Raw genomic sequence first — 22,710 nt, forward strand, 5'->3', positions numbered from 1 at the left:
GACACATGCACACCTGCAGTATGTAGTAGCAACGACTTCATGAATTTTTTTTAATGACAAAATTGAGAATATCTGACAAAAAATTCAAACTACTAATTTAAGGTCAGACAATGTAAGTGACCCTGTAGTTAACAATATAACTGTATCAGATCAGCAATTAGAATGTTTTACTCCCCTTAGAGAAATTGAATTACTTTCATTAATCTCCGCATCAAAAGCCTCAATTTGTGTACTAGATCCCTTACCTACACGTCTATTCAAACAGATAACACCTGAAGTAATTGAACCACTTCTAAAAATAATAAATTTTTCTCTTAGGATTGGCTATGTACCCAAATTCTTTAAACTAGCAGTTATCAAACCCTGATTAAAAAACCTGACCTTGATCCTTGTCAGCTGTCCAATTATCGGCCAATATCAAACCTCCCCTTTATCTCCAAGATCCTTGAAAAAGCTGTGGCACAGCAGTTGTGCTCATATTTACATAGGAATAACATCCATGAAATGTATCAGTCAGGATTTAGACCTTATCATAGCACAGAGACAGCTCTGGTTAAAGTAGTAAACGACCTACTGTTGGCGTCTGATCAGGGCTGTGTCTCGCTGCTTGTGTTGCTTGACCTTAGTGCATCATTTGATACCACTGATCATTCCATTCTTCTGGATAGACTAGAAAATGTTGTGGGAGTTAAGGGAACGACCCTCTCCTGGTTCAGGTCTTATTTAACTGATCGCTATCAGTATGTTGATGTGGTGATTTTTCTAGACATACTGAGGTAAAATTTGGTGTTCCACAAGGTTCTGTCTTGGGTCCACTGCTTTTTCCTTTATATATGTTACAACCCCGATTCCAAAAAAGTTGGGACAAAGTACAAATTGTAAATAAAAACAGAATGCAAAGATGTGGAAGTTTCAAAATTCCATATTTTATTCAGAATAGAACATAGATGACATATCAAATGTTTAAACTGAGAAAATGTATCATTTAAAGAGAAAAATTAGGTGATTTTAAATTTCATGACAACAACACGTCAAAAAAGTTGGGACAAGGCCATGTTTACCACTGTGAGACATCCCCTTTTCTCTTTACAACAGTCTGTAAACGTCTGGGGACTGAGGAGACAAGTTGCTCAAGTTTAGGGATAGGAATGTTAACCCATTCTTGTCTAATGTAGGATTCTAGTTGCTCAACTGTCTTAGGTCTTTTTTGTCGTAGCTTCTGTTTTATGATGCGCCAAATGTTTTCTATGGGTAAAAGATCTGGACTGCAGGCTGGCCAGTTCAGTACCCGGACCCTTCTTCTACGCAGCCATGATGCTGTAATTGATGCAGTATGTGGTTTGGCATTGTCATGTTGGAAAATGCAAGGTCTTCCCTGAAAGAGACGTCGTCTGGATGGGAGCATATGTTGCTCTAGAACCTGGATATACCTTTCAGCATTGATGGTGTCTTTCCAGATGTGTAAACTGCCCATGCCACATGCACTAATGCAACCCCATACCATCAGAGATGCAGGCTTCTGAACTGAGCGTTGATAACAACTTGGGTTGTTGTTCTTCTCCTCTTTAGTCCGAATGACACAGCGTCCCTGATTTCCATAAAGAACTTCAAATTTTGATTCGTCTGACCACAGAACAGTTTTCCACTTTGCCACAGTCCATTTTAAATGAGCCTTGGCTCAGAGAAGATGTCTGCGCTTCTGGATCATGTTTAGATACGGCTTCTTCTTTGAACTATAGAGTTTTAGCTGGCAACGGCGGATGGCACGGTGAATTGTGTTCACAGATAATGTTCTCTGGAAATATTCCTGAGCCCATTTTGTGATTTCCAATACAGAAGCATGCCTGTATGTGATGCAGTGCCGTCTAAGGGCCCGAAGATCACGGGCACCCAGTATGGTTTTCCGGCCTTGACCCTTACACACAGAGATTCTTCCAGATTCTCTGAATCTTTTGATATTATGCACTGTAGATGATATGTTCAAACTCTTTGCAATTTTACACTGTCAAACTCCTTTCTGATATTGCTCCACTATTTGTCGGCGCAGAATTGGGGAGATTGGTGATCCTCTTCTCATCTTTACTTCTGAGAGCCGCTGCCACTCCAAGATGCTCTTTTTATATCCAGTCGTGTTAATGACCTATTGCCAATTGACCTAATGAGTTGCAATTTGGTCCTCCAGCTGTTCCTTTTTTGTACCTTTAACTTTTCCAGCCTCTTATTGCCCCTGTCCCAACTTTTTTGAGATGTGTTGCTGTCATTAAATTTCAAATGAGCCAATATTTGGCATGAAATTTCAAAATGTCTCACTTTCAACATTTGATATGTTGTCTATGTTCTATTGTGAATACAATATCAGTTTTTGAGATTTGTAAATTATTGCATTCCGTTTTTATTTACAATTTGTACTTTGTCCCAACTTTTTTGGAATCAGGGTTGTACCTCTGGGTGATATTATTCGTAAACATTGTATTCGTTTCCAATGTTATGCTGATGACATACACTTGAATGTTTCTGCAAAACCTGATGAGAGACACCAGCTTAATAGAATTGAGGAATGTGTGAAGGACATTAGAAACTGGATGTTTATTAACTTCCTTCTGCTTAACTCTGACAAGACTGAAGTACTTGTACTAGGACCACATGCAGCTAGAAGTAAGTTTCCTGATTACACAGTAACTCTGGATGGCCTTTCTGTTTCTTCATGTGCAGCAGTAAAAGACCTCGGAGTGATTATTGACCCCAGCCTTTCATTTGAAACTCACATTGATAACATTACCTGGATAGCTTTCTTTCATCTCAGAAATATTGCCAAGATAAGAAATTTAATGTCACTACATGACGTGGAAAAACTAGTTCATACTTTCGTTACCTCCAGGTTGAATTATTGTAATGCCTTACTGTCTGGATGTTCCAATAAGTGCATAAACAAGCTCCAGTTAGTTCAAAATGCAGCAGCAAGAGTCCTTACTAGAACTAGAAAATATGACCACATCACCCCTGTCTTATCCACACTGCATTGACTCCCAATCAAATTTCATATTGATTATAAAATACTAATATTGACCTTTAAAGCACTGAATGGTCTCGCACCACAGTACCTGAGTGAACTTCTGGTCCTCTATGACCCGCCACACCTACTTAGATCAAAAGGTGCAGGCTATCTGTGGTACCTCGTATAGTGAAGGCTACATCAGGGGGCGGAGCCTTTTCTTACAAAGCCCCACAGTTATGGAACAGCCTTCCAAGTAATGTTCGGGAATCAGACACAGTCTCAGCGTTTAAGTCTAGACTGAAAACATACCTGTTTAGTCAAGCCTTTTGTTAATGGTGTTTATGAGGTAAAGGTGTAGATCTGGAGGGTCGTCAGACATAGAGTGTTTTGGTAAACCAGGATTGTATGGATGCTGTCAGTCCCCCACTTGCTTGCTCACTCGAGTTTGTTGATGGTGTAGTGGCTGGCTGCTTTATGTCCCGGGGCGTCCTCACATCTGTGTTAATTTCTGGCTCTCCCCTTTTAGTTATGCTGTCATAGTTAGTTGCTGGAGTCCCTGCTTGCACTCAGTGCAATATGTATACTGTTCCTACTTATTCAGGTGACATTGGGCATACCTAACAATCTGTGTCCCCCCCCAAATCTGTCCCTCTGAGTTACATGCCGGTCCTGGGATCGAGATGCTGACCTCTTCTGCTCCTCGGACCTGCCTGATCCATCCTGGTGCCCTGTGTCTGGTTGGAGTCTCATTGCATCACTCCTGTGGAGGACGGCCCCACATGGACAGTTGAAAGTCACACTTGGAAGACGCTCTGGACACTTACAGTAATGCTTTTATGGCTGAGGACTACAGTTGACTTGCTAACTTTAGGACTGCAGCTGTCATGAACAGTTTTGCACTCAAGTTTCCATCAATGAAGAGTTTATAACATCAACATAACTGACTTCATGTTAAAACTGTTAATGTTATAGTCATGTTGTCTGTTGTTGCCCAAATGAGGATGGGTTCCCTTTTGAGTCTGGTTCCTCTCAAGGTTTCTTCCTCATATCGTCTGAGGGAGTTTTTCCTTGCCACCGTCGCCACAGGCTCGCTCATTGGGGATAGCTTAGGGATAAAATTAGCTCATGCTTTAAGTCATTCAAATTCTGTAAAGCTGCTTTGCGACAATGTTTATTGTTAAAAGCACTATACAAATAAACTTGACTTGACTTAGTTGATTGGTTCTTGATATGAATTAATACAGTTGTGGAATAGGGCTATTTACTGTATTTTTATTATTTACTATTTACTGTTTGATCTCAAATGCATTAAGAAGGCAAGAAATTGCACTAATTAACTTTTGACGAGGCACTTGTTAATTGAACGGCATTCCAGGTGATTATGGTTCAGATAATGCCAGTAGTGTGCAAAGCGTCATCAAGGTAAACAGTGGATACTCTGAAGAATCTAAAATATGAAACATATTTTGCTTTTTTTTTTTTTAAATACTTTTTTGTTTACCTCATAATTCCACATATGTTCCATATGTTATTTCAGAGTTTTGATGTCTTCAGTAGTGCTCTACAATGTAGAAAATATAGAAAATAAAAATACAGAAAAACCTATGAATGAATAGGGGTGTGCAAACTTTTCGATGCTATTGTATACTTTGGGTTAAACAATCTGTTTATTTATTTATATACTTTCTAGATATAAACACACTCATCAGTCACTTTGATAGGAACACCGGTCCATTCATGTAATTATTGAATCAGTCATGTGGCAGCAGCACAATACATATAATTATGAAGATTCAGATCAATAGCTTCAGTTAACGTACACATTAAATATCAGAATGGGGAAAAATCTGATCTCAGTGTGTCTCAGAAACTGCGGATCTCCTGGGATCTTCTTACTCAGCAGTCTGTAGAGTTTACACAGAATGGTGGAAAAAAATCCAGGGTGTGGCAGTTCTGTGGGGAGAAATACCTTGTTGAGAGGCATCAGAGGAGAATGGCCACAGGATTTCAAGCTGATAGGAGGGCTACGGTAACAAATAAACCTCTTTACAACTCAGAAAAGCATCTCACAACATGGCATACCTTCAGGCAAACGGGCTACAACATTGGAAAGCCACATCAGGTCTGTCAGCCAGAAACCGAAATCTGAAGCTACAATGGGAACAGGTTCATCTAAACCAGACAGGTGGAGATTACAGAAAGGCCACCAAACATTTTTTCAATTTTGAACTGTTGAATGAACTGTTTGAATGATAATAGGTTTTCATCAGTACAGCTAATGAGTGTATTTCCACACACTTTGGAAGTTGTATTTTTTTTTAATATACCTAACTTTAAAAAAATCATAAAGTGATATTTATTTTGAAATTGCAAGTGAACCATAAAGCTGCCTGGAATTTGCTTATTTCTTTGGAATGACATCATAATAGAAAGAAAGTTTACTAATGAGTGGGTATTTCACATTTTACTCCAACCAGGTCAAAAGCAGAGACAGTAGAGACAGCCTCTAGAGTTTACCAGGCCTAGATGTATAAGAATAGAGACCACACCCATTTATTTATTCATTAACTCACCAGTGGAAATTCTGCTACTTACAATATGAGTCACTGGTGAGGCATTAAAGTTCACTAACAGAGGAAAATGATTAACGACTGACCCCGATTCTGAACAGAAACATTCTCAGATGGATTTAATCATGTTGATACAGCATGTGAAGTAAATTCACAATTAGTTTGCTAAATACTATTAATGCATTGATGTTTTTTCCAGAATAAGGATATGTTTTTTATATTATAAAGGTCCAAGTTTGAGCTTGTCAAAAATTGCAGGATTTATTAAAAGGTATCCTTTTGGTCACTGTAGTTAAAGTTGGGGTTAGATTTCGGTACAGCATTAATTACCCCCTTTGTGCAAAACAGTATTTAATATTTAGCTCATTGTTTTATTACAAATAACAACCAATAAACAAATTGACACCAAGTATGAAAAATAATAAAAATTAAACTCAAAATATAATGAACGCATCTGATGTCCTTGTTCATATGCTCCAACTATAGTCACCGCTGTTTGATGAAGGTAACAGCTTGAGTTCAGTGGTGATCTTGTTAAGAGCTTTATGAGAACTAGATTTACTCTGCCTTGTTCAGGATGAAACACTTTACTAGCACAGACAGAGAAAATGCTAAAATATTCAGTGCAGGGTATAAATATTCCCTTTGCAGGAGCAGGGTTAGGATATGCTGCACCAGGGTCATGAAGATTCGGCAGGTCAGCCAAAAATGAACTGTACACATCAGAGGTCTGCTTCTTTAGAGCTGCACTGAAGTTATAAATACCATGAAAGTCAAAGTTCCTCCCATGCCAGGACCTGATCTTCCCAGCCAGTCTCCTGTCCCAGTACTAACCAGGCCCTTTGTGCATCGGGCAGCACTGATCTCCATTTCTATAGCCCTCAGTCTCTCACCTATTACGTAGCTAGGGTTACAGTGGGGGGCCAGTCCTCTGGTAACCACGAGAGTTTGACTCCCGTTTGCCTCGCCAGATGGTGGTAGGTCCCATTTTGATAATGGTCTTCTCGATCGTGAGTAGAACTCACAATTTCCTGGTCAAGACGCAGACACGCTAACCACTAGGCCAGCTTGTGGTCTATAAATACCATAACTGCTCATAAAAAAAGCATATACCCTCATGGCCAAATCATCAAAAGACATGCTTTGCTAAGTAATATCATTTGTGCATAATGAAACAATATGTGTAAAACTGGAATTACTGTCTCAAGCTCTTCTGACATGCTCTCTTCTAATATATTCAGACTTTAAATACTGTGAATCTGATGCTTGTGCCCAACTATGCGAAGAAGACTACACTACTACCATTACAGTAATACGCCATTTATAGCTCCAGGGCAAAAACTAAGCAAACTTCACACACCAACATGTTTTGGCTGATTGACTGTATCGAATGTAATTAGTATTTCTGCTTTAATGATCACAGGATGACATTTTATCGACACATTGCCAAAAGACTTCTGACTCTCTTTACACCTTGAGATTTTAGAAAAATAAAACAAACATGATACTGCATCTCTGGATAATGAATGCTACAAAGCAGACAGAGTCTGATTTTATTCGCGGTGTATGAGACACATGGCATTATGAGATTTTCATTGGTAATTCAAAAGCAATTACTAATTTAGGATTTCTGCTTAGTTTTATGCATCAGATCCCCGACTATCCAATGAAAATGATCTCAGCAGTGCGAGCTATATCATTTTTGAGGGGACGAAAATTCACGGTGATACTTTTGTTGACCCAAGTTGCATCTGAAATTTCACAGCTCACTTGGATTAACAGAAGCTATCATCACTGGGGGAAATTAAAAAGCCATAAACTATATGCTTGTAAAACATCGATTTATATTTAGTACATTTGTTCAAATATACAAATTCATAAAAAATGAATAATTGGCATTTGCTCACAGTATTGCAGAAGAAAAACAAAATCATGAATTAAAATATATCAGTGTCCAAACACATTAACCAAATGATTATAACAAATAATAAATAATCAAAACATTCACAGGGAAAGCTAGAAATGGTAGAAGTGTTGAAATTGAAACAGTGTCACTCGAAACAACAGCACCACCTTCTGACTCTTAAAAACACTTGGTAAAAATACAGGATATAACAATTTCATATATATATAAAATTTTCTATCCACATTCACTGTATATGAGCAAATGCGCTCTGATTGGCTACTCTACTACTAGGATATCAGCTCATATACCATGAGTAGAGAAAAACAAAATGCAAAATGATGGCTTTGTTATGAAGTATTTAAAAGAAACAGAAATAGCAAAAAAATATACAGTATGTTGTCCGACCCCCCCCCCATTATCTCCTGTTCCACACTCCAGCCCAGTCGGTGGTGGTGATGCACCTTTAAGTTGGTTTGCCAACCACCAAAAACCCTAAAGAAGAAGAAAATGGCAGCGCATGTTCCTGAACCAATCGAGGTTGAAATAAAAACTCTACTCGAAAACAAAACCCCAAAAAATACAAAAAAAAAAACCACACAACAAAATATGGAATGAAAGTATTTGATGGTAAGAGCGTATCTTTTTTTATTTTTCAAGAATTATCATTATAGCATTTTTCACAAATTGCTACTGTCATTTTGCCAGTTTGTTTACATTCTACAACCCCGATTCCAAAAAAGTTGGGAGAAAGTGCAAATTGTAAATAAAAATAGAAAGCAATGATGTGGAAGTTTCAAAATTCCATATTTTATTCAGAATAGAACATAGATGACATATCAAATGTTTAAACTGAGAAAATGTATCATTTAAAGAGAAAAATTAAATGATTTTAAATTTCATGACAACAACACATCTCAAAAAAGTTGGGACAAGGCCATGTTTCCCACTGTGAGACAGCCCCTTTTCTCTTTACAACAGTCTGTAAACGTCTGGGGACTGAGGAGACAAGTTGCTCAAGTTTAGGGATAGGAATGTTAACCCATTCTTGTCTAATGTAGGATTCTAGTTGCTCAACTGTCTTAGGTCTTTTTTGTCGTATCTTCCGTTTTATGATGCGCCAAATGTTTTCTATGGGTGAAAGATCTGGACTGCAGGCTGGCCTGTTCAGTACCCGGACCCTTCTTCTACGCAGCCATGATGCTGTAATTGATGCAGTATGTGGTTTGGCATTGTCATGTTGGAAAATGTAAGGTCTTCCCTGAAAGAGACGTCATCTGGATGGGAGCATATGTTGCTCTAGAACCTGGATATACCTTTCAGCATTGATGGTGTCTTTCCAGATGTGTAAGCTGCCCAGGCCACACGCACTAATGCAACCCCATACCATCAGAGATGCAGGCTTCTGAACTGAGCGCTGATAACAACTTGGGTCGTCCTTCTCCTCTTTAGTCCGAATGACACGGCGTCCCTGATTTCCATAAAGAACTTCAAATTTTGATTCATCTGACCACAGAACAGTTTTCCACTTTGCCACAGTCCATTTTAAATGAGCCTTGGCCCAGAGAAGACGTCTGCGCTTCTGGATCATGTTTAGATACGGCTTCTTCTTTGAACTATAGAGTGTTAGCTGGCGACAGCGGAGGGCACGGTGAATTGTGTTCACAGATAATGTTCTCTGGAAATATTCCTGAGCCCATTTTGTGATTTCCAATACAGAAGCATGCCTGTATGTGATGCAGTGCCGTCTAAGGGCCCGAAGATCACGGGCACCCAGTATGGTTTTCCGGCCTTGACCCTTACGCACAGAGATTCTTCCAGATTCTCTGAATCTTTTGATGATATTATGCACTGTAGATGATGATATGTTCAAACTCTTTGCAATTTTACACTGTCGAACTCCTTTCTGATATTGCTCCACTATTTGTCGGCGCAGAATTAGGGGGATTGGTGATCCTCTTCCCATCTTTACTTCTGAGAGCCGCTGCCACTCCAAGATGCTCTTTTTATACCCAGTCATGTTAATGACCTATTGCCAATTGACCTAATGAGTTGCAATTTGGTCCTCCAGCTGTTCCTTTTTTGTACCTTTAACTTTTCCAGCCTCTTATTGCCCCTGTCCCAACTTTTTTGAGATGTGTTGCTGTCATTAAATTTCAAATGAGCCAATATTTGGCATGACATTTCAAAATGTCTCACTTTTGACATTTGATATGTTGTCTATGTTCTATTGTGAATACAATATCAGTTTTTGAGATTTGTAAATTATTGCATTCTGTTTTTATTTACAATTTGTACTTTGTCCCAACTTTTTTGGAATCGGGGTTGTAAGTGGAAATTATTTTGTCAGACGTTTTGTATAAAGTTTTTATTTATCGAAATTGCAAAAAATCAAAATGCTCTGTTTCTCAAAATCCAGTGAATGTGGATAGAATAAAACAGTTATTCCACTCAATCTCATTGTACATGGCTTATAGCCAAGTCAGTGCTACATGCCTTGTCGGCTATCAGCTCATGTACAACCCTATTTCATGGGATAACTTTATATTTTATATATATATATATATATATATATATATATATATATATATATATTTATTTTTTATTTTTTTGCACACATACACACCTCAGAGTGTCTCAATAAGGTCTCGTCAAAACATTCTCCTGGAACAGAGCAGGAGGGAAATATTAGTTGACTTTAGATCTGGAGTTCCACTCCCAATAGATAAACACAATGTGTGTCTGATAAAAGCTCCTGTCCTTATCATGGGCGTCAAGAGGCCTGAAGTATGTTAAGACCAGGAGCAGGAAAATGACTAATAGTTTGATATAAACTTGGAATAGGCTTCCTATTGAAAAACCTGACAAGAAACAATTCTTAGAATCCCTAAACCAGTTTGAGGAAATGTTCCCATTTACAATTACATGTTGTAATCATTAACGTAATAAAATATCTTTAAAAACAGTAGATCCAGCATAAGTACAGGCACATGCAGAATTTCATGACCATACCGGAGGGTGTCATCATATACAGGAGTGTGTAGAAAATTGCACATCATGACTGTAGCTGTAATGCTCATTTAACTCCCAACTGTAAAGAGAAAGAAAAAAAAAATTGGCCAAACTCCCAAGGTTATACAAACTGGGCATGTTCACAGTTATGAAATTTTGGATTGCATTAAACTGCAAACAATTGTGTTTAATCTAACTGCCTTTACAAATAAGCACTGTAAGTGTAATTATGCACACACAGCTATCAACATTAAATAAAAGCTGTCTGCCTTTAGACTGTAAAGCCAGGCCATGAGTGACTATGTAAAATCAGTTAAAAATAAATAAATAAATAAAATAAAATTAAATTAAAATAAAAAAGTTATAGTGCCATCAAGGCCTGCTGAAATATACAGCGATACATACACAATAAACCTGTTACTCTGTATTTCTCATTAGAGTAGTCCACACAGTAAAAACACACACGTGACTTCAAACAAATTGCCAATGTAAAGCAAAAATGAAAAGAGATAATGGGACAGAAATGTCGACGCACATCTCAGAATGTTGATTTTAAACCAGATGACGGATCTCACTCCAAAGGTTTGTGTTAAATGTGTAGAGCAGAGGTGGCCTTTCTTTCAAAAACAACATTTACATTCAGCTCTGTTATTTTCTGTTGCTGAATATCAAGTGGCAACAATTACATGTAGTGCACAATGTTGGTGTACAGACCATTATGCTCTACCCTTGAGAAAGAAATCATGAAGCAAAGTCAAATATTGGTTTTATAATGAAAATTTTCAAATCATTGTAATTGCAATGCAATGTTAAGCTAATATGTTTGGTGGAGTGTGCGAGTGAACAATAATGTACTTTCTCAAGTAACAATTTCCTATTCTGTATTAATGTATTAAATCTAACCAGAGTAGCTACGTTACAGCTCCACTAAATACCACTGTGTTATGTTGCAAAACCATGTTGCAAAAATAGTTCATAGATCAAAGCCTAATGATAATGAAGACCAAGAATTAATGATTAAACAATTGATCCAACAAAACCCATTATTATTATTATTATTATTATTATTATCATCCATCCATCTGTCCATCCATCCATTATCTGTAGCCGCTTATCCTGTTCTACAGGGTTGCAGGCAAGCTGGAGCCTATCCCAGCTGACTATGGGCGAGAGGCGGGGTACACCCTGGACAAGTCGCCAGGTCATCACAGGGCTGACACATAGACAAACAACCATTCACATTCACACCTACAGTCAATTTAGAGCCACCAATTAGCCTAACCTGCATGCCTTTGGACTGTGGGGGAAACCAGAGCACCCGGAGGAAACCCACGCGGACACGGGGAGAACATGCAAACTCCGTACAGAAAGACCCTCGCCAGCTGCTGGGCTCGAACTCAGAACCTTCTTGCTGTGAGGCGACAGTGCTAACCACTACACCACCGTGCCGCCTATTATTATTATTATATTTGTTAATTCATTGAGAGGGAGCGTTGACAAAAACACATACTGTGTGAGAGAATACATCTACTGATGGAAATGTATGTGTGAGGACATAATTCATTAATCATGATCAGGTCAAATAAATCTGATTAGCTGATAATGTAATAATTGTGACAGACCTAATACAAACTTCATCTTCTACGTATTTATAGTTTATTGGACACTATGCTTAGTCTTTATGAGGTCTTACTTTCAATTATGAAAATTAACTTCATGGGCGGGCGGCACGGTGGTGTAGTGGTTAGCGCTGTCGCCTCACAGCAAGAAGGTCCTGGGTTCGAGCCCTGGGGCCGGCGAGGGCCTTTCTGTGTGGAGTTTGCATGTTCTCCCCGTGTCCGCGTGGGTTTCCTCCGGGTGCTCCGGTTTCCCCCACAGTCCAAAGACATGCAGGTTAGGTTAACTGGTGGCTCTAAATTGACCGTAGGTGTGAATGTGAGTGTGAATGGTTGTCTGTGTCTATGTGTCAGCCCTGTGATGACCTGGCGACTTGTCCAGGGTGTACCCCGCCTTTTGCCCGTAGTCAGCTGGGATAGGCTCCAGCTTGCCTGCGACCCTGTAGAAGGATAAAGCGGCTAGAGATAATGAGATGAGATGAGAACTTCATGGGCATTACTTTGTTTTGAAAATTGCTAAATTATAGGATAACAGGTCTAAACAAACAAACAAACACTGGGTGCAATGTGACCAAAAGCCTTTTCTCTCCATCCCAAGCAAATGGGACCACTTCAGTTTTAACCAGCAGTTTTCTAAAACACCTACATTGTATTGTACTGGAAGGGGTTTTTGTTTGTTTGTAAGGGGGATATAAAAAGTTTATACAACTCTGTTAAAATTGCACATTTTTCTGATAAAAATAACAAGATAAATCATGTCTGAGCTTTTTTCCACCTATAATTTGATACATCAACCAACAAAATCAAAGTAGATAAATAAACAAATGTTTTAGGGAACGCCCTGTAGGCCATCATCAACAAGTGGAGAAAAAGAGGCACCAGTGACTTTGCCATGAACAGGACTTCCATCCAAAATTGATAAAAGGATGAGAAGAAAACGCATCAGGGAGGCTGGCAAGAAACCTACGGCAATATTAACAAAGCTGTAGGAATAACCGAACCGATCACTCCCTGCATGTGACAACACTCACTTGTATTCTTCATGGAAGGGCTCACATTTAAAAAAAAAAAACACCAACACCACCACCACCTTTAGCGTGCCTACATCACCCCCAAATTGTGTGGAACAATGTGTTATGGTCTGATAAGACCAAGGTAGAACTTGTTGGGTATAATTCTAAAAGATATATTCAGTGCAAAAACAAGACAGCTTATCACCCAGAAAACACCATACCCACGGTGAAGCATGATGGTGGTAGTAGCATGAAACTATGGGGCTGCTTCTTTTCCACTGGGATTAGGGCTCGAGCCAATATAGACAGACTCTTGGATGGCTCCAAATACCAATCCTTTTGCTTGTAGGTTTTGTAGGCACAAAACCTACAAGCCTCTGTTACACAGCTGAAGAAATTTCACCTTCGAGCATGATAACGATCCAAAGCACAAATCCAAGTCAACAAAGGAATGGCTTCAGAAGAAGATCAAAGTTTTGGAATCCAGATAGAAATCCTATCAAAAACCTGTGGAATGACTTGAGGGCTGTGCATACGAGATCCCTCACAATCTGATCTGGAGCAAAGAGTGGAATAAATTTGCTAAAACAAGATGTATTAAGTTTGTAGACTCTTACCCAAAAAGACTGACTGCAATATTACAAGTGAAATGTATTATTTATTAGTGCTTTTATAAATAATAAATAACTAATGATTTTTAGTGAAGGGGTCTGCAGACTCTTGCAACCAGGTTAATGTCAGGGTTTTTTTTTTTCTTATCTCAAAAACATTTCTATTCATTTTTCCATTTGAATTTCACTGTTTGCTATATCACATTAAAGGTAGAAAAACATCTGACATGATTTATTTTGGTTTCCTTTTTTATATCACAAACACCTGCCATTTTAACAGCGCTGTGTAGACTTTTTATATCTACTGTATAACATGAAATGTGAGTTTTATTGCAGAGGAGACATTTTACTTGAGACACTTCTGTCACTGTTAATAGGGATGAACTGGTATTTTTAAGGAAAAATATCTTCTGTCAGTTTCTGCTGCGGAGTATTATGTTGAATATAAGAAAAAAAAGTATGTAAAATATAATAAACATACTACACTTTCCAAAAGCTGTGGAAACAAAACTGGGCCTATCCAAAGTGTTAAGGACATATCCGCGCATCTCTGATTACCTTCCATGGTGAGTGAAGATGGCTCGATGTAAAGTGGGTCCCCGGTGTCCTGGTCAAATAGCTGTTGCAGAAGCACACTGTACACCAGCTCTTTGCTCAAAGTGTATCGTATTAACTGCTCATGCTCTTTAGGAATCTTAAATTCCAGCTCATATTCAGCACTAGAATTGCTGTTTCTGAAATGGAGTGAAGAGACAAAGATTTATATAGCATTTTCACAAAGCCAGTTTAAGGTTTGTACGAAAGCATAGAAATAACCTTTCAGTAGTATTTGTCAAGGAAATGAACCACTATATATAAACACTGAGCTAATTCCTCAGTCTGCATTCCGCAAATTCCTTCTTGTAGATGAAGATATTCTCATGCTAGAAGACAGCACTTCAGAACTAAAATGCTTTTATATAGAATTTTACACAAAACACCCAATGCTCGAAATAACAGCTGATTGTATCACACCTTTGCTGTGAAGTGCTGCATTCGAACCCATCAATTGACCTACTATTTTAATCCAGACAAAACTACATGGCTGTCAACTGGAAGGTTACAAAAAGGCAATGGTTTACCTCTTTGGTTTTACTCTAGCAAGGGAGAAGTATCGGCCCAGGGCAAATGAGGATGTGTAGATGTGAGTCAGCTTTAGAGGAACAGAAAGAAAAAGTAAATAACGCTGAGATAAGCAAATTAAATGAAGACTAGACCAGACCTGAAATGGAAATATCCCATATTTCTTAAAGTTTAGCTTTGATAGTAATTCTCAAAAACATTCTTTAGCAAATCCAGCTTAACAAATCTCTATGGCATGCTGAGAAGAGTTTATTTATTTATTTAACTTAGGAGACTGTGTGGTTGCATTTTCAGTATTGTTAAATAAGATGCGTATAAAGCAAGTGGAAATGATGCAACACAATGTAGTCAGCAAAGCAAATGTTAAGTTGGGCAACACATTACAGTTAACTTACTTTTTGCTGAAGACTGGATTGTGATTGTGCGTCTAGCGTTACGTTTTTGAGAAGTGTTAAATTCCCACGAAAGTAGCGTGGCACCACAAATTCTGCAACATTGTACTTGTCATCCACGTCTTCTTTATAAACTGTGAAACATTGCAGTATAGTCAGATGTCATAAGAGAAAAAACTGTCTGTGCTTATAAAATAATTTATGATGTACTATACAAATGGAGTTCTGGGAAAATTCTAAATGTCACTGTGGCTGGATTTTCGCAGGAAAAGAAGGAAAAGGTTTTTTTTCCCTCCCTATAGCATATGCTTTTAAGGGATTGCTTTTCATTTTTAAGGTTACAAAGATCATGTTGCATACGGAGCTATTTGACTGTAACCAGACTTTAAAATGAAAGCTCTTTACGTGTGGTTGAGATCCAAACAAAAGAGAAACACATTTCAGGAAATCCTGTTTCGTTTCAAAAAATATTCACACATACACAGTATGATTGCTTAGACTACACAAGATCCAGAAACATACTATGAATTAGACAAATTAAGACCCACAAACATGGAACCACCATCAATAATAATAAGGAACCAGGCCTGCTTTTGTGTTAAAAATCTCCTTTTTTTTTTTAGGCCGCCTAAAGAAAGTGTGTTAAAAATGCTTTGAATAAACTCGAGACAGACTCGACCAGCCTGAAATGAGCAGACTTGGTGACATATAACAAGTGGATACATGCATTAAGGTTTATACTGTACATGTACTCTGCCTACCACAAAAAAAAGGAACTAATTTTGCTGCGAAGTCTCAATGCTGCACTCGTACAACACCACATTTAAATTTCTTTATGTAGTGGTTTTCAAACCCCTGTCATAAATACTATATTTTGGAAGTCAGTGATACACTTTGGTTTAGATTTTGTCAACAAAAAAAAAACATTTAATTCTACAGCAACAATATTAGGTCCATGTAAACCTGACATTAGAAAATTTCCTTTGTCTGAAATAAGCAGCCATAATACAACACTGTGCCTCTTAACACATTTGTTCCGATATGAGTTATTATGAGTTATTATGAGTTATGAATCTATTGCTATTAAACTAGACTAGAAATGGTTGTTTGTACTGCTTATTTACTGAGTAGTTACCTTAAACTGGCATTTCCATTATTCTGTGCATGAGTACATATATATTACACACACACACACACACACACACACACACACACACACACAGGGTTAGTCAAAATTATGTTAACACTAATGGATTATTTTTCTCCTAAATGTGTGGTGCGCCGTGACCGCTGCTGGTGTAATTGGGCCCTACTTTTTGAAACCCCAACAGTGACATCAGACATTACAGATGGTGCAGCAGTACACCATTAATGAACTTCCACTACAGATCCGATTGGCAGGGTATTTCCAACAGGATGGTGTACCACCGCATTTTGGCTGTACTGTTTGTGCTTATCTCAACCACACATTTCCACATAGGTCACGGTGGACCATTGCCATGGCCTCCACGCTCCCCTGATTTGACGCCCTGTGATTTCTGGTTATGGGGTATGGTGAAGGAGCGCGTGTATAGCAGGAAAGTTTGTGATATCAATTACCTCAAGGACAGAATAAAGACTGTGGTATCATCTATTCCCCACGAAATGTGTGTCCGGGCTTTAAATGGTACTGTTGCTCGTTGTTGTTGTTTTTTGTGTTGAACACGATGGTGAACAGGTTCAGACCAAATCATCTTGCACATATGATGTATGTTTTGTGAATAAATGGTTTCTACCATTTAAGTGTTAACATAATTTTGACTAACCCTGTATATATAAAATGCATAACAAGACATTTAACTGACTTCAGTATAAATACAGAGGTGATTAAAGGAAATCAGATGCACTGATTATTGGAAAATAATCTGAATTTCTTGACCAATCACTTCAAGTGACTCGGCAAAATGGCAGCCAAGCGCTTCGTCACCATAAGTGGGGAAGAATGACAAATTTTGAAAGAAACCACTGTTCCTAAAAGCACTAAAGGCGCTACAAATTTTGATCTAAAACTATTCAAAGGTAAGGTGGAATACTGATTTATTTTATTTCAAAACAAAGTATTTTATGCGAGTCGGCATAGATAAGTGACAAGTCTGTGCTGCACCATTATTACATTTGAATAGAATAGAATGCCTTTATTGTCACTATACCCATGTACAATGAGATTGCATGCTGCTTTTGAAGTTTGAAATAAATTATTTTTAAATATGATTTGTTAAAAATAATCACCTGTGTATTTATATGAAAACAATTATCTGCCTCAGGCTCAGTGAATATCGGTGAAAAATAACCTCAACTTCATTTTGGTGATTATTCACCGATATTCACTTCACCTTCAGCAAATAATTGTTAAGTAACAGAATTAATGATAGAAACTCTATGCATTGTGTAGTGGTGTACCTGAGCATAAATAAAGAGAGAGAAAGATGACAAGAACAAGGACAATGAAGACGATAAGAATGAGCATCCACACTTTGAGCTTCCAACAAGCTGGTTCATTCAGCTCCCTTTTCAATCTGCCGAGTGTTCCTTCAGGCTGCAAATAAATGAAAGGAAGGATATCTCAACATATTACATGCTCAGACAAGACTAAATACTTCAGAAAATGGAAGAACAGATAATACTGGTAATCTCCATTATGTTCATGATGTCGTTTCATAGATTGTATTGATGCAGAAATCTGAGAAATAAAAACCTCTGGTCAAGTTTATGAACAGATGTTGCAAATCTCTGAGCTCAAAACAAATTTGCCTCCAGGTCTACTGCAGCCACAGTAAATAATGCATGTCCCAAAGGAAATGATCCGCCATGTACCCATCTTAAAAAACATTGTTTATTAAAACACAAAGGTGGTTAATGGTGGCACAGTAGTTAGCACTGTTACCTCACAGCAAGAAGGTTCTGGGCTCGAACCTCATGGCTGACGGGGGCTTTTCTGTGTGGAGTTTGCATGTTGTCTGCGTGGGTTTCCTCCAGGTGCTCCGGTCTCCTCCACAGTCCAAAGACATGCAGTTAGGTTAACTGTTTTATTCTATCCGCATTCACTGGATTTTGACAAACAGCATTTTTTTACAGGTCATCACAGGGCTGGCACATAGACACAGACAACCATTCACACCTACGGTCAATTTAGAGTCACCAGTTAGCCTAACCTGCAGGTCTTTGGACTGTGGGGGAAACCGGAGCACCCGGAGGAAACCCACACGGACACGGGGAGAACATGCAAACTCCGCACATAAAAGCCCCAGTCGGCCATTGGGCTTAAACCCAGAACCTTCTTGCTGTGAGGTGACAGTCACTGTAGTGATATGTCAAATAGAGAGAGAGGTGAATAACACTATCCTCACATTTTATTTAAAAAATAAATACATAAACTAATTGTATTTAACACACTTATAATACATTAATGCATTACAGATCAGGATTCACCTCGCAGTTCCACGGGATTTTTTTAAATACCCAAACTAAGTGATAAATGCTCTACAGCCCATAATTACCAGGGTTCATGTGTATATTAAGCTGGAATAGACCAGAAATGTGGACTGAAGGTGTCCTAAAGCCCTTGGTTGTAAACAAGTACAGAAAGAACTGCAATAAAAAAGTGCATTTGTAAATACTTTTCTATACCTCATCAGGGTCATCTGGGATTCTCACAGTACTGTGTGCTCCATTGCTCTCAGCCTGAGTACATAACAAACATGCATAACACTGTATTACACACATGCAGTATGATGAATCTAATTACATGCTGAATGCCAACCCATGGAAAATATGTTGCAATTACGTGAAAAATATTTAAATGGTGTAAAACTGAGAAGATACCTCTTTGTGTAAACGTTTTCTGGCAGATGCATATGGTATAAGGCAGATAGCATCATTCAGTGCATGGAAATTTATTTGGTAACTGTAATACAAAGGTAATTTTGTGGGTACATAGTACTGATTATTCTATCCACATTCACTGGATATGAGCAATCGCATGCTCTGATTGGCTACTCTACTACTAGGCTATCAGCTCATATACTGTGGGTAGAGAGAAACAAAATGGCGAAGCGTGTTGCTGAACCAACTGAGGATGAAATAAAAACTCTACTCGAAAACAAAACACCCAAAAATACAAAAAAAAAGCAACATAATATGGAATGAAAGTATTTGATGGTAAGAACGTATCTTTTTTATTTTTCAAGAATTATTATTATAGCATTTTTTTCACAAATTGCTACTGTCATTTCGCCAGTTTGTTTACATTCTTCATCTTTAAGCATTAAAATTTGTTGTTTTTTTTAGACTGGTTCAAAAGCTCAAAGAAGTTTGAAAATTACATAACTGAAATGTCCGAGGAAGAATTAAATAAATGTGTGAAGCTATTCTATGCCTTGGCATGACAGCAAGACGGCACTTTCTACACAAAAACAACACTAAAGTCAATTCATGCAGCCATCGATAGTTTTTTTTTTTTTAAGATTTTTTGGGGGGGGGTTTCACCTTTATTGGATAGGATAGTGTAGAGACAGGAAATGAGTGGGAGAGAGAGACGGGGAGGGATCAGGAAATGACCTCGGGCCGGAATCGAACCCGGATTTATGGTATGGCGCCATATCCACCTGAGCCACGACACTCCCCATCGATAGGTTTTTAAGAAGTCCACTTAAGCGGAAATGATTTTGTCGGATGGTTTGTATAAAGTTTTTATTTATTAAATTTGCTAAAAATAAAAATGAGCGGCACGGTGGTGTAGTGGTTAGTAATGGCGCCTCACAGCAAGAAGGTTCTGGGTTTGCGCCCAGTGGCCAACGGAGCCCTATCTGTGTGGAGTTTGTATGTTCTCCCCGTGTCTGCATGGGTTTCCTCCGGGTGCTCCAGTTTCCCCCCACAGTCCAAAGACATGCAGGTTAGGTTAACTGGTGACTCTAAATTGACCGTAGGTGTGAATGTGAGTGTGAATGGTTGTTTGTCTCTGTGTCAGCCCTGTGATGACCTGGCAACTTGTCCAGGGTGTACCCTGCCTTTCGCCCGTAGTCAGCTGGGATAGGCTCCAGCTTGCCTGCGACCCTGTAGAACAGGATAAGCAGCTAGAGATAATAAAATAAAAAATGCTGTTTGTCAAAATCCAGCGAATGCAGATAGAATAAAACAGTTATTCCACTCAGTCTCATCGTACATGGCTTATAGCCGACTCGGCGCTATCAGCTCATGTAGGACTTGATTTGATGGAATGATTGTTAAATGTAGCCTTGTTCCTATGCACAATGATGCAAGATTGTCAACATTACACACACATACCACAAGCCAAACAGTACATTATGGACAAAAGTATGTGATCACCTGAGCGTCACACTCGTATATGGTTACCAGAAAGTTCAAAACACACAACTGCTTAGAATGTCTTTGTATTCAGGCGCATTAAGCTTTCCATTCACTGGAACTATCCGGCCCAAACCTGTTCCACCATGACCATGCATTTGTCTCCACAGTCCTTATTAAAAGCTTGGTGCAGTAAAGAGAAGCTGTTGGTCTGGCGGTGTCCTGATTTCCACCGTCTATGCATGGAGACTGGGAGCTATAGACCTACCCGTGTACCTGGCAGCAGATGGCTGTCTTCAGTGGAATTTGGAGAGCTGTGGTTTGAACAAGTTCCATTGCCCGGGCACACCTGTAATTATTTAAAAAAAAAACCATGAAAGGCAAGGCAAGTTTATTTATATAGCACATTTCATACACAGTGGCAGTTCAATGTGCTTTACAGAAGTAAAAGCAAAACAGTAAACAATAGAAAATAAAATTACATAAAATAAATGGGGAAGAAAATTAATAAGAATTAAAGTGTAGATGGCAGATAAGGACATATGTGCAGGGACATTGTAGCTACATGTTTCTGCAAACAGTGGGGAGTGGCAGTGAGCCCACATCTACCTGTGCGCCATTATTACTTGTGTAATAATGGCATGTGAAATAGTATGAATGTGTGTTTAAAAACAAGCTTTTAATACATTTTAGAAAGGTTTAGAAGAAAAAAAAAACCTTCAAACTTCTCATACCACAAAAAGTCATTTGAAGTTCATTTCAGTTCCATAACAGACTCGTTTACACTTGCCCACAACACACACACACACACACACACACACAATGTTTCACTCTTCAAACCCATGTGTCACGTGACCCCCAGACTCGCGTCTCAGAAGATCTTAGTAAAGTTTAATCTTTACAGCTCTTGAAGAAAAGCACACGAATAGGAACAGAAGCCTTTTAAAACTCACTTCAACCCTCGCTTCGTCCTCTTGGTTGTTTGTGTCGGGTGTTGGTGTTAAATCCTGTAATTCCATGGCCATGGTTCTAGTATGATCATACCTCAGCCCAGTCCTGACCCGGAAATCAGTGATCCCAGTATCGCTGTAAGGGAACGCGAGTGTTTTGCCCAATCACTCGTTCCGGTATGACAGGTTGACACTAAAGTTCAGCCTTATTCTTTCCCAGGTTAGGAAGCTGTAGTACCGGTAAATGTGTCTCGCCCACTTCTGAAAGAGCGCCTGTAAGTATCAGGACTACAGTGAAGAATGAAAGTGAGTTTGGATGGTGTGGTGTGGCTTTAATGTGCAGACAGATTAAAAAAAAAAAAAAAAAAATCTGACTCACTTCCCATGACAGAACAGCTGCCAGCTCTTTGGAGAATTCAACTGAGAATTTCATGAGAGTAGGAGTACTACTACTATTACTACTACTACTACAAATAAGGATCAGAAACACTTTTATTGCCAGGTGTGTGGACACACACGAGGAATTTGACTGCGGTTCACTTAGCTCTCATGGTACAAAACAGATAAAAAAGCGTATACACAAAACAAACAAACAAACAACAAAAATAGGTGCATAGTGCAAAGTAATCCAGGTAAGTCAAGTATGGAATAGTTAAATAAATATAAAGTATACCGTGTGCACAGAATGACAGTATAAGTGTTCAGATATTTTACAAGTGATATTACTGATATGGTGCTTGAAAGTTTGTGAACCCTTTAGAATTTTCTATATTTCTGCATAAATAGGACCTAAAACATCATCAGATTTTCACACAAGTCCTAAAAGTGGATAAAGAGAACCCAGTTAAACAAACGAGACAAAAATATTATACTTGGTCATTTATTTATTGAGGAAAATGATCCAGTATTACATATCTGTGAGTGGCAAAAGTATGTGAACCTCTGGGATCAGCAGTTAATTTGAAGGTGAAATTAGAGTCAGGAGTTTTCAATCAATGGGATGACAATCAGGTGTGAGTGGGCACCGTTTTAGTTAAAGAACAGGGATCTATCAAAGTCTGATCTTCACAACACATGTTTGTGGAAGTGTATCATGGCACGAACAAAGGAGATTTCTGAGGACCTCAGAAAAAGCGTTGTTGACGCTCATCAGGCTGGAAAAGGTGACAAAACCATCTCTAAA

The 22,710-nt window shown here is 38.6% G+C and overlaps 1 protein-coding gene across 7 annotated transcripts; it reads right to left on the bottom strand.

The window, feature by feature from the left end:
- Positions 1 to 4,704: 4,704 nt before the first annotated feature.
- LOC132901630 (TPA-induced transmembrane protein) lies at positions 4,705 to 21,833 on the bottom strand. 7 transcript variants are annotated; one of them, XR_009656877.1, is made up of 10 exons: positions 21,531 to 21,833; positions 20,846 to 20,926; positions 18,901 to 18,954; positions 17,674 to 17,809; positions 15,238 to 15,368; positions 14,842 to 14,912; positions 14,279 to 14,454; positions 10,481 to 10,559; positions 10,095 to 10,132; positions 4,705 to 4,948 (listed from the first exon to the last, which is right to left on the bottom strand). XR_009656877.1 is itself a non-coding variant. In XM_060944158.1 (9 exons), exons 2-9 carry the CDS (start codon positions 20,911 to 20,913, stop codon positions 10,549 to 10,551), a joined length of 729 nt encoding a protein of 242 aa, XP_060800141.1. In that variant the 5' UTR covers positions 20,914 to 20,926; positions 21,531 to 21,618; the 3' UTR covers positions 9,525 to 10,548. The 7 variants fall into 7 exon arrangements, 2 of the variants coding, with proteins under 2 accessions (XP_060800141.1, XP_060800140.1); XR_009656874.1 differs by adding an exon at positions 5,078 to 5,146 and having other exon boundaries at positions 10,095 to 10,559; XR_009656873.1 differs by adding an exon at positions 5,078 to 5,167 and having other exon boundaries at positions 10,095 to 10,559.
- Positions 21,834 to 22,710: the final 877 nt, after the last annotated feature.

Source organism: Neoarius graeffei, chromosome 17 (genome assembly GCF_027579695.1).
Source record: "Neoarius graeffei isolate fNeoGra1 chromosome 17, fNeoGra1.pri, whole genome shotgun sequence".
In the NCBI taxonomy this organism is placed as follows: domain Eukaryota; kingdom Metazoa; phylum Chordata; class Actinopteri; order Siluriformes; family Ariidae; genus Neoarius; species Neoarius graeffei.

Excerpts from the sequence above, each read along its gene's own strand:
- LOC132901630 (XM_060944157.1), bottom strand. The coding sequence starts at position 21,602 with ATGGCCATGGAATTACAGGATTTAACACCAACACCCGACACAAACAAC. Across the intron at positions 17,810-18,900 it reads TCCCAGATGACCCTGATGAG|CCTGAAGGAACACTCGGCAG; the intron begins GTATAGAAAAGT and ends ATTTATTTGCAG. Across the intron at positions 14,913-15,237 it reads AATCCAGTCTTCAGCAAAAA|CTGACTCACATCTACACATC; the intron begins GTAAGTTAACTG and ends GTTCCTCTAAAG.